At 37.6% G+C, this 12,558-nt stretch overlaps 1 protein-coding gene across 1 annotated transcript in view; it reads left to right on the top strand.

The window, feature by feature from the left end:
- mtmr11 (myotubularin related protein 11) overlaps positions 1-12,558 on the top strand; it is a 63,036-nt gene that overhangs the window by 39,267 nt on the left and 11,211 nt on the right. The window contains exons 10-13 of the mRNA XM_059338812.1: positions 256-383; positions 3,747-3,825; positions 5,527-5,597; positions 10,530-10,702. Coding sequence (XP_059194795.1) covers positions 256-383; positions 3,747-3,825; positions 5,527-5,597; positions 10,530-10,702 — 451 coding nt within the window. The remainder of the gene's footprint in view (positions 1-255; positions 384-3,746; positions 3,826-5,526; positions 5,598-10,529; positions 10,703-12,558) is intronic.

Below are 12,558 nucleotides of genomic sequence, written 5' to 3'. Positions count from 1 at the left end.
AGGAAAACCTGCAATACTGAATGATGAAATTAATTTAACACAAAGATATAGAATATAAAAACTTAGTCGGGTCACTTTAGACCCATGTTTTGCATCAAAGGGTTAAAAAAGTGAGAAATAGTGCACAATAATAAAGTCCATATGAAAATCAGTGCATATGAGAGTTCAGGATTGCTATTGCTTTTGGGAAGAAACTGTTTGCCAGGGTTTGCCTGTTTAGTGAGCGGCGTGTGAACAGCAGGATGTGTTGTGCAGGAACCTGGAGATGATTCTGTTCGGCTGCCAGTCCTCCCTGTGTGTGGTGGTGGAGCTGGACGAGGAGCTGCCCTCACCTGCAGACGTCCAGCTGGCACACAGCCGTCTACGAGCCCTCTGTCTGGGAGGTGGGGAGAACACACAACACATACACAATACCTCAGCAAATACGCATATGGGTGATTCTCATGAAGCCAGTCTAAGTTCTGTCTGTGAAGATTATAAGGACATACTTTATTAAACTAAATATATTTCACTTTTATATGAATGAACAATATAGCCATAATGAGGCACAATTCATTGTTTTGTGTTAAAATAAAATTTTCTATATTTTTAAACATATTTTGGATTAACAAATGCATTACTGTAATGCGTCCAGATAAAAATTTCATGGTTTCCCTACACTTATATACAATAAATATTTAATAAACTTAAAAAAAAAAAGACAGATTTGTTTGAAAATGTATAATTTAACCGAATATAATCAAACATAATGGTTTTTAACAATGTATAAAGACCAAAATCTGAATGAAAATTGTTAAAAATGGTTAAATGTTAAAATATAATAAAATATTTTATTATTATTTTAATAAAATACATTTTGGCGATACCAGCTACCCTTGCACATATTTAAGTGCTTGATTGTGAGTGCTTGATTGTATATGTTATAAAGGGTCAAAGAAAATATGTATTCAATGCTCTTGGATTTTTGCTATGAGCTGGACCATGTTCATGAGAATCACCCATTTACACGCGGCACCAAAAAAAAGTCCAGCATATAGAGAATTGGGACAAATGAAGCGTCTGCATCTTCTTGTGCTCTGAAGGGTCGTTGAGACAAAAATCTGTATTTATTTATTCGCTTAAGTCATTTTCTTGTTTAATTAAATAATCAATTTACCACCCAAACTGTGGGATACTAATAAATAAATCATAAAAAAAAATAAATGTATCTGTTAAATAAATCCTGAAATAGATAAATGAGGCGAAGAAAATTATATATATTGGTCAGGTGTGATGCAGGATGAGCTCATTCTTGTGCTGCCTTATGGATTTGATTATTGCTAATGGAAATAAAAACAGCTGTGAAATAAATGTGCAGTTAGGAAATAAAAGTCCCCTGAAATGAATGAAAGAAGTCCTTTGAAGAAAAAAGCCTTTTTAAAATAAAAAAAATATTTATTTGTTTATTTATTTATTTATTTATTTTAACTACATTTACTAATATATGTCTTTATATTTCAATTAATTTACATATTTGTTGCCTCATTTATTTATTTCAGGATTATTCCACAGCCATATTCATTATTGTCATATGATTCTTTTGGTTTGTTTATTTATTTATTCATCATTCAGTTAAATTGCATTCAATTCTGAACCACTAAGGCTCTCTGAGTTTTCCACAGAATTCCTGCTTTTTAAAACACAGTTCACAGTTCTTTGGATGTGAACATTATACAGTAGCAGCTCTAAAGAGGCTTTGTGAGATGGTCTTTATTTTCGTTTTTATCGGCTCACACACACAGCACATTCCACCATTGAGTAAAACAGAGAGAGATGACAAAACTCGTGGTCGTCTACAGATAGTGGCCCTGGCACTGAAACGCTGACCTGTCTCACACTCGCTCTCACTCTCTCCTGCACACGAACAATGTGTAAAGGTCACCGATTATCACGGTTCACACATTTGTCAGCTCAGTGTTTTGTCTGTTGTGGGTGAGTGCTTCACAGCTCAGAGGATTCGCCTGTAAAAACAGCCACTCAGTTGAATTTGGTGGGCTTACTGGCAGCGGGCTTTGAGTTACCACAACAGCTAGATAGAAAATGAAAATAGACTTTGGGGATTGTATTAAAGGCTAATCTCTCTGAGATTATGTGGATTTTGCATTTAGGGTCCCATTGAAAATGCAGCTGATTTATGTTGAGGAGTTAACTTTTCTATTGCTGGGAAATGGATGTCCAGTCTAGTGTTATTGTAAATAATAAATACTGCTCTGTCCTAAATCAGAATAAGTTGTTTATTGGGTAGGTTTTAACAAACAAGACAGTGCTTTGGTGTTTTTGTGCATAGACAAGAAACATGAATATAGAACAGAAATAATACAATTAGAATATAAGAAAACAGTATTTTAACAAGCAGCTTTAACCCTTTGATGCACAATATATATAATATATAAACACCTTCTAATGCACAACATGGGTCAAAAATGACCTGCATTCATTTCCCATGTTATTTCATGCTGGCTGTGTGTTTGAATATCTTTTTTTATTACTACAACAGATCATTACATCCATTTTTTCCTTTCATACTTTATGAAGAAAAATTGTTTTTTTATTATTACATCAAGTTTACACACATGGGTCAAAAATGACCTTGTGCATTAGAAGTGTAGTGATACAAAAAGGGTTTTTATTCAAAAAGTAAGAAATGAAAACAAAAAATTAGGATGTATGATGATCTAAAACAAGTTGATTGAGGAAAACCTGCAATGGTGAATGATGAAATTAATTTATTGCAAAGATATAGAATATAAAAACTTATTTCGGTCACTTTAGACCCATGTTGTGCTTCAAAGGGTTCAGTACATATGGTACTGATTTGTATTTGAGTCTACCCCAGAGGCATTATTTAATAGAGTTAGATTTCTGAATAATAAACATGCAAAAGAGAAATTGAGACATTAAATTGTCAACATCATTCTCAAAATGAGCACACAGCTTTTTCAAAATGAATTCCATAGCCTGCAGCAAGGTTATAATAGTTTTGGAGTTTGCTAGTTTAAGTTTAGTTTTTATTTTTTGAAAATGCTTAGTTTTAGTTGACTTTTTATTAGTTTTAATGTTAGTTTTAGTTTTTTTTGTAATGGGCTATGTGTTGGTGCGAGATTCAATAAGGTCACAATACATTTTGCCTTTATTTCCTTTATTTCGTTTATCCATCTCAGCCCGAATAAGTTTATTAACTCTTACAGTTCCAGGTGTATTGAATTTTGGTTCAAGTGAAGACATCCCAATAAACATATTTACCAGGTGTTACATGTTCTAATAGAAACACTGGATTATCTATGAAAAAAGTTGACAAAGACACCATAATTTTAGTTAGTTTTGTAACCACACAATACAATTTCACTTAGTAATCGTTTTTTGTAATTTATTTTTTTATAGTTTTTATTTTTATTTCAGTTAACGAAAATGTTTTTTCAATTCTAGTTTTCGTTAGTTTTCGTTAACTATAATAACCTTGGCCTGCAGTAAATAATGTCTTCATCTGTGTATGTACAAAGAAGGGGAGATGTTTCCATTACAGCAGTCTATCCTACACATGTTGAAGACGTGGTGTTTGTTGCTGCACCTTATTATCATATCTCATCTCACTGATGTGTCTGCTGTTGTGTAATGATTCTAATCTTGGAATCAGCTGCTGTGCAGAGATCCTCCTGATCCTCCTGATCCTCCTGTCTGATCTCTCTTTCCCCTGTTTTGGCTTCTAGACATCTCCACGTCTGTGTCAGTGCCTGATGACAAATGGTTATCTACCCTGGAAAGCACCCGCTGGCTAGACTACACCAGGTAGGAGCTCTGATTGGCCACGATTATTTTGAAAGTTAGTGAAAGAAAACCACCACTTATATTTATATATAAACACAGCTGTTTGCAGGATGCATAGTGATGTATCATGTTATTGTCTTCCTGCTGATTGTACTTTTGCTTTTGTAGGTCATACAGAGGCATCAGTATTACATTTACTTTTTTTTCAGCCTGTATTTTATTTCACTGATTTTTTTTCAAGAGTATTGAAACCCTAAAAAAGTTTCTCCTTTGTGTATTAACTGAGACAGATTTAGTGGCGCTATTTATTAACAGATTTGTTAATCAAGAAAAAATAGTTGTAATTGGCTTTTTACTTAATGGGGACCTTCTGAATTTCAAAAAAAGACTTTAAAAAATTAATCCATGTTTAACCCTCCAGTACTCTTGGAGTCCTTTTTGACCCCAAATAATTTTCAACATACGATTAATATAGGTTAACTTTCATAGAATTACTTGAAATTTTCAGCACATGTGCCCTTACTTTTTTGCTGTCATCTAAAAATGAACAATGTTATCAAAACATAAGTTTCACTAAAAGTTGACATAACCTACTCTGTGCATTCCCATCAAGACTTTTTTTTTCCACTTTTACTGTTAAAAAAATATTCAGGTTTTATTACCTTTTTTCTCTTGAAATGAGGCCTAATTTTGTATATTTGACTAAAATTGACCAATAATATGAAAATTATATATCAATTTTTTTGGTCATGAGTTGCCTTAAAAGGTGAAAAAAAAAGTTGGTAATAATTTTTTTCTACATGTCCTAAAACCAGTCTAATGTCATGGGATCCTTTTTGACCCCTGAGGACCATGGGTGTATTTTTGCTGACATCCAAAAATGAGCAATGCTTTCAAAACATACGTTTCCCTAAAAGTTGACCCTACTATGTGCATTCCCATCAAGAAATTATTATTTCACTATAACTATTAAAAAAAATATTCAGGTTTTATTACTTTTTTTTCCCCTTTTGAAATGAGGCCTCATTTTATATAATTGACTAAAATTGACCAATAATAATGACAAAAATATGAAAATTATATATCAATTTTTTGGTCATGAAAGGTGAAAAAAAAGTTGGTACTATTTTTTCCTACATGTCCTAAAACCAGTCTAATGTCATGGGATCCTTTTTGACCCCTGAGGAGGATGGGTGTTATACTTTCTTTCATTTTTGCTGACAACCAAAAATGTACAATGCTTTCAAAACATAAGTTGCCCTAAAAGTTGACATAACCTACTCTGTACATTCCCATCAAGAAATTATTATTTCACTATAACTATTAAACATTTTTTTTTAGGTTTTATTACTGTTTTTTCTCTTGAAATCAGGCCTAATTTTGTATATTTGACTAAAATTGACCAATAATAATGAAAAAAATATGAAGATTATATATACATTTTTTGGTCATGAGTTGCCTTAATAGGTGGGAAAAACAGTTGTTAATATTTTCTTTCAACATGTCCTAAAACCAGTCTAATGTCATGGGGTCCTGGGTGGTATACTTTTTTTAGGAGTACCGGTACACAAGGGTTAAGCTAATTTCAAGAAAACATAAAAGCAAAATTACAACATTAGTTGTGTGGAAAATTGTGTAATATATTTCCAATAATTACACTATTTTTAGACGTATTTGTAATGACTTGTAATTGACTGTGGGTTGATGATGGTCCACCTGCAGGGCCTGTCTGAGGAAAGCTTCAGAGGTCGCCTGCCTGCTCCGTGGCGGTCACCTGACTGTGGCACTGCAAGGTGAGTCACATGACCCAAACTCCCGGCTCATATTATTCTATCCATTCATTATTCACGGCGCCTCCCTCTCATTAATCCCACATTAGGGTTTACCCTGAAGAAGCTGTATACCGGCGACAAGCACACTCCACTGAGCCTACATGCACACTGTCAATAGGCTCAGACAACAGGTTTATAAGGACACGAGAACAGCAGAACGCTCAAACTGTTGTGCTTGTATCTGAAAAACGAGATGATGTCTATCTCATGGAAATGATTGACGAGATTAAATTAATCTCTAAACACATTATTCAAGATATGTGTTTATCTCAAGACCTTTGTATGAATTAAAAGTCAAATTTAAACTTTTAACACAAAACATCTGTGAGCTTTGTTCACAACCTACTTTTAATAACAAACTTATTACATATAGCGCCATTTTTGGGGAAATCTTGTCCTGTCCCAGTCCCATGATATATTGTGAACTCCAGGAACTGGAGCAGGTGGTACTGGAATGACTTAATGGTCAGTTATGATATATACACAGGCACTCAAAAGTTTGTTGTCACTGTGTTGTTTTCCATGAAAACAAACTGTTTTATTCATGAAATGAGTTACAAAATGAATCGAAACTATAGTAAAGACATTGACCAGTGCAGAAATAATCATTTAACCTGTACAAATCTCCAACTTTACCTCTAGATACTCAACCAGCCTGAGGAAGGATCATTTTATTGCTTCTCAAATCAGCACAGAACAGTTTCTAGCTGTGCTAACATAATGCTCAGGTGTTTTAATGATCAATGAGCCTCTCAACACTATAAACGTGGATTAACACAATGTGCCACTGGAACACAGGAGACAATATATCATATTTCATAAGAAAATCAGCTGTTTCCAGCTTTAATAGTCATTAACAATGTCTACACTGTATGGCTGTTATTTTAATTTTTAAAAATCTGCTTTTCTTTCATTTCTAACTGACCCCAAACTGTTTAGCGGTACTGTATAAATATGTAGTTTTAAGATGAGTCAAAACTCTGGGATGGGAGTCATCCTTTCAGAATTAGGATAGAACAGGAGTGGAAATAATCCGTGACACAAATGTGCATAAAAAAACAAATAAGTCAAGAAGGGAAAATTTGACTCATTACTGATGTGATATAAGGATGAATAAATAGTTTAATAAAAATAGTTTAATAAACATCAGTACTGTGTGTTCAGTATCAGTAAATTCCCGGCCATTTAAATAAAGTGTTAATACAAAATTAAATAAATGGCTAACACCATTTCTAAATTACACCTTTTTTTGCATTATATTTTCGGTGAAAAAGGTTTTAATATTGGACAAAATATAAGCTGATACCTCTAAATACTGATATGTCATCTCTTCACACATCCCTGGCTGCTGCACTAATCTTCTAGACAGTGGCTGGATTTTCCTTTTCATCTTTTGCCTGAGCGGGTGTGGCGATCGCCCAAGCCTTGATGTGAATGTTGCTGTGTTGGAGTTTCCCCCTCAGTCACGTAGAGGTGGCAGTCCTGCTCTATGTGTCGCAGAACGGAAGGTGCTGACTGTTGTTTGTTGTTTGTTGGGGTGTCAGCTGATCACCACCTGTTAGTGAGTTGGATCAGGTGACAGGGAACGCTAGACCAGGTAAACCCAAACATGCGATGAGGGTGACCTCAGAGTGTCTGTCTGGGCCTCCTGTTAGCAAGGTCTTCAGCTTTCACCTCTGATTAATGCTGTTAGTCCTGCTCTGACTCCTGACATTGGAGACTATTTTTGTTTTGCCTCCAAAGAAACCGGCGTTTATGTGAGAATCATGTTCTTTGATTTTTCAAGCACATTCAACACCACCCAACCCAACATACTCAAAAACAAGCTGACCGAAATTGGAGTGGATCATTCCTTCATCTCCTGGATCACAGATTACCTGACAGGAAGACCACAGTATGTCAGGTTGGGGAACTGTGTTTCTGGGACATTAATGAGCAGCACAGGGGCTCCACAAGGCACTGTTCTGGCTCCATTCCTGTTCGCACTGTACACAGCGGACTTCAAATACAACTCTGAGTCCTGCCACATCCAGAAGTACTCAGACGACACTGCTATTGTGGCGTGTATCAGGAATGGACGGGAATCTGAATATAGGGATCTGATAAAAACCTTCAGTGACTGGAGTCACAAGAACTATCTCCTACTGAACACCTCAAAGACTAAGGACATGATCAGAGATTTCTACAGGTTCAAGCCCCCCTTCAGCCAGTGAATACCTGTGGGGTGGACATGGAGGTGGTGCCAAGTTTCTAGGTGTATACCTGGATAATAAGTTGGACTGGTCCCTAAACACTGACGCTCTCTACAAAAAGGGGCAGAGCCGCCTCTTTTTCTTCTTGAAGCTCAGATCTCTGGACATGTGTAGTGCGATGCTGCAGATGTTTTATCAGTCTGTGGTGGTAGTGTGTTGTTTTATGCTGCAGTCTGCTGGGGAGGCAGCATCACACACAGAGATGATCAGACTGGTCTAAAGAGCTGGTTCTGTGGTTGGAGCCAGGTTGGACACACTGGAGGAGGTGGTGGAGAGATGACCTGTCAACATGTTCCATCCTGAAATACCAGATCATCTGCTACACAAAACCTTTATGGACCAAAGAAACAGCAGTGGACGAAGAGATTCAAAAGATCCTTCTTCTCATTCTAACAGAGATTCTACCAGACTAACGGAATTTACCCTCAGGGATAAATAAAGTATTTTTTAATTATTATTTTTTTAATTTGAAGTTGCACTTATAGATGTGTCTCACAGTGAATGAATGGGACAAAATAATACAAAAGATGAGAAGCATCCATGCAATATTTTTGATATTCCATGTTCTGAGTCATTCTACAGACAGCAGGCTGTTGTTGCTGTTTCTAATCATGTGGTCTGACTGCTTGTGGTTCATAAACACCCAGAGAGACAGACCCAACACTGCTCCGTCAAACAATGGCCGTTTTCAGCTGCCCATGTTTACAACTCGCTGCTGCTGTTTGACTTTCTCTGCCACTCTGCAGCTGTAACATCAGGCCGGCCTTCACAGCGCCTGTTTAGCCCAGAGGTTCATATATCAGTCACGCTCTAAGTTTCTGACTGGATCAGCCATAAATATCCCACTGCAGAAATGACTCACTTCACTAGCCCAAGAAAACTTTGTCTCCCTGCATGCCTCTGCCTCTTTCTCTTGTTATGTCTGGCACTGGCTCTCTGTATTCATCAGCAGCATTTTATCTGCAGGTCTGCCCGATCGATATTCTCTTTGTCTATTACGCTCTCTCTCACTCTCTCTATTGTTAAACAGCACAAGCCTGAAGAGGAATAAGAGCAGAATTAAACGGTTGTTGTAAATTAAAAGCTTGTGTGTCCCGAGTGGTGCTCTAAAACTGAAAACGGCTTCAGCTCAATATGCAGTTGAAGCACATGTCTCTTAATGGGATCAAAGTTACCCATTACAGTGATGCCAGTGTTTTGAGCAATAATGCAGTAGGAAAATAACACTCCCCCCGAATGCTAACATGATCATTACAAACACATTGAGATGAATTCATAATGATTCAACAGCAGTAGTGTATTATATGGAGGGCCGGGACTCGATTAAAAAAAAATTGAATTAATTAGAGGCTTTGTAATGAATTAATCGAAATTAATCACATTTTAATCGCATATAAATATTTGACCTGAGAACAGTGAGAAGTCATTTTTTTCACATGGATTTTTAGTATACCATTGAATAATGACTGAATACATCAGCTTAAGCAACAAAAATATTCTTTATTTTTGTTCAAGTCCAACAGACCAGTGCAATTTTTGCCATTAAGTGTAGCAATAGCATATTTAGAAATATAGTACATTTCATAAATCCAGGTAGGTTATAGGTAGGTAGACCTTCTGTAAACTATAATACTTTGGTTTTTGAAGTAAAACACAATCCACGCTAGCTACCACACTAGCCGCGAGCTGCTATATGTTTTGCATTGAGGTGATACTTGAGGCTGGATGTGCTGCGGTGATATGTGAATTCCTTGTTGCATAGCAACACAACCATACTCTTATCGACACTTCCATCCGTTGGTTTTTTGTAACAAAATGTCCCATCATCCACGGGGCCAACCAAAGCGTCTCATCAGCTTCTTCCTTCATGTTCACTGTGGTTTGTTGTTGTAAATGGTAAATGGACTGTACTAATATAGCGCTTTTCTAGTCGCTTTGCGACCACTCAAAGCGCTTTACACTACAGACTGCGCTCATTCACCCTTTCACACACACATTCATACTGGTGGCAGAGGCTACCCTAAACGGTGCCACCTGCCACCATTGGGAATTCATTCACACACCGATGAACACAGCACATCGGGAGCAATTCGAGGTTCAGTATCTTGCTCAAGGATACTTCGACATGTAGGCTGCGATGGTCAGGGATCGAACCACCAACCCTTCGGTTGGGGGCCAACCAACTCTCCCAACTGAGCCACAGCCGCCCCTTGTCTGAACTCATGAACGCTAGTTGGTGCTCCAGTATAATCGGTCCGCCTGAAACTCATCCAGTGAGAATCGTTCCGCGGTGCAAAAATAAGTGTGATTAAAATGCGTCAATTTTTTAACGCGTTAATTTTAGTGTAATTAATGTATCTTAATTAACGCGTTAAAGTCCCGGCCCTAATTATATGTAACTTCTAATCTGCAAAATGTGCATAGAATGATGTCAGTAAGTATGCACTTTGGCCAATTGCTGTCAAAAATGTACATGTGACATTTACTGAAGACTTGAGAAAGAAGTGGAACATAGTAAACTGTTTAACAAGAGACATTATAATTGCCAACCCTCCAGCAGGTTGATGTGTAATAACTGTTTAATAATAACACAGTTTGATGACCTTTTAGCATGTCTTCCTCCTATTCTGACATCATACAGAGGCAGACGACCGGGACATGAGCTGCGTGGTGTCCAGCCTCGTGCAGGTGATGTGTGACCCCCACTGTCGGACCCAGCATGGTTTCCAGGGCTTGGTCCAGAAGGAGTGGGTGACGGCCGGCCACCGCTTCTACACCCGCATCAACTATCACCGCGACAACGACAAGGAGGAGGTGAGAGGAGAGTCGGTGACCATCACACTCAGCAGAGTTCATATGGAGGGCACTAGAGTCTGAGTTATCTTTGAGATGCAAAGAATAGTGAAGAGTGTAATGGTAATATAAACAAGCATCCTGGATTTGTCTAACTCTATGGCCTAATAAGGAAATTAGAAACGAGATGCATGTATTAAATCCAAACTTTTCAATTTAAACATTATAATTTATTTAGAGCATTTTGTTATTTTTGTACACAGCAAATAAAGTAGAACCCCTCCCAAACAAAGAAGAGTTGAATCACACTCAGTTGTTCCTCCTGGCTCCTTTACAGTCAAAATGACAGCAAAGATAACTACACTGCAAAAATGGGTGTCTAAAACCAAGATAAAAACACTAAATCTGAGGGAAATGATCTTGCTGCATGGACAGATAATTTCACTTGACAAGATTTCTTGAAGTAAGATTATTAAATCTAGAAATAAGCATATTGAACGCTTAAAATAAGAAATTAACTCTTCAAACAAGATAAATCATGTAACACTTTTAAATCTAAAGTTTTTTTTTTATCTTGGTAAGAAACAAATAGTTTGCAGTGCACTCTGCTCTGGCCAGTTCATCGCTGCTTGCAGCTTTAATTTATCTTGTTTTAAGCCAACAACATGCTTATTTCTAGATTTAATAATCCTAATTTAAGAAATCTTGTCAAGTGAAATTATCTGATCATGCAGCAAGATCATTTCCCTCAGATTTAGTGATTTTTATCTTGTTTTTAGACACACCTTTTTTGCAGTGTAAAACGGGGATTTATTCATTTTGTATAGTGGATCATAAGATCGATTAAAAATATTGTCTTATTAGTCCCACAATGAGGAAATTCAAACTCTGCATTTCAGTTAACCAATCCTTTATACACCAGTAAACACACCATGCTCGCAGCAGTGGGCAGCAATAGGGGGCGGGGGGTTTCTTGCTCAGCCTTTCACCTATCAATCCTGGGATTCAAACTGGCGACCATCCAGTTACAATCCTGATTCTCTAACCCCTCAGCCAAGGACTAATAATAATAATAATACATTTTATTTGGAGGCGCCTTTCTTGGCACTCAAGGACACCGTACAAAAAAGATAGAAAAGATTCAGCAATAAAATACAATAAAATACACAGAATTAATAACAATACAATACAAAAGAGAGATTGGACAGGGTAATTGTGATCAGAGGGAATAAGCAGTTTTAAACAGATGTGTTTTGAGTTGTGATTTGAAATGGGGGAGTGAGTCAATGTTCCTGAGTTGGGGTGGTAGTGAGTTCCAGAGGCGGGGAGCAGAGCGGCTGAATGCTCTGCTCCCCATGGTGGTGAGACGGGCGGAGGGGACAGACAAGTGTATTGAGGAAGAGGATCTGAGGGAGCGGGAGGGAGTGGGAACATGGAGGAGGTCGGACAGATATGGGGGGGTGAGGTTGTGGATAGCCTTGAAAGTTACCAGGAGGACTTTGTATTGAATCCGGAACTGAACCGGGAGCCAGTGGAGCTGTTGGAGGACAGGGGTGATGTGGTGGATAGAGGCGGTTCTTGTGATGATGCGGGCAGCTGAATTCTGGACCAGTTGGAGCTTATGGAGTGATTTGTGAGGGAGGCCAAAGAGGAGAGAGTTGCAGTAATCCAGACGGGAAGTGACGAGGCTGTGGACGAGGATGGCAGCAGTGTGGGGGGTAAGGGAGGGGCAGAGGCAATTGATGTTTCGTAGATGGAAGTAGGCAGACCGGGTAATGTTGTTGATATGGGATTGATAGGATAGTGTACTGTCAAGGACTGCCTGTGTCAGGTGATGAATTAATCTCTCTGGTTTAAATTGAGACCAAATTTTTCTA

The sequence above is a fragment of the Centropristis striata genome, chromosome 8, assembly GCF_030273125.1.
Source record: "Centropristis striata isolate RG_2023a ecotype Rhode Island chromosome 8, C.striata_1.0, whole genome shotgun sequence".
Taxonomy (NCBI): domain Eukaryota; kingdom Metazoa; phylum Chordata; class Actinopteri; order Perciformes; family Serranidae; genus Centropristis; species Centropristis striata.
The sequence above is the reverse complement of the archived record's forward strand: the minus strand, read 5'-3'. Positions and strand labels throughout refer to the sequence as shown.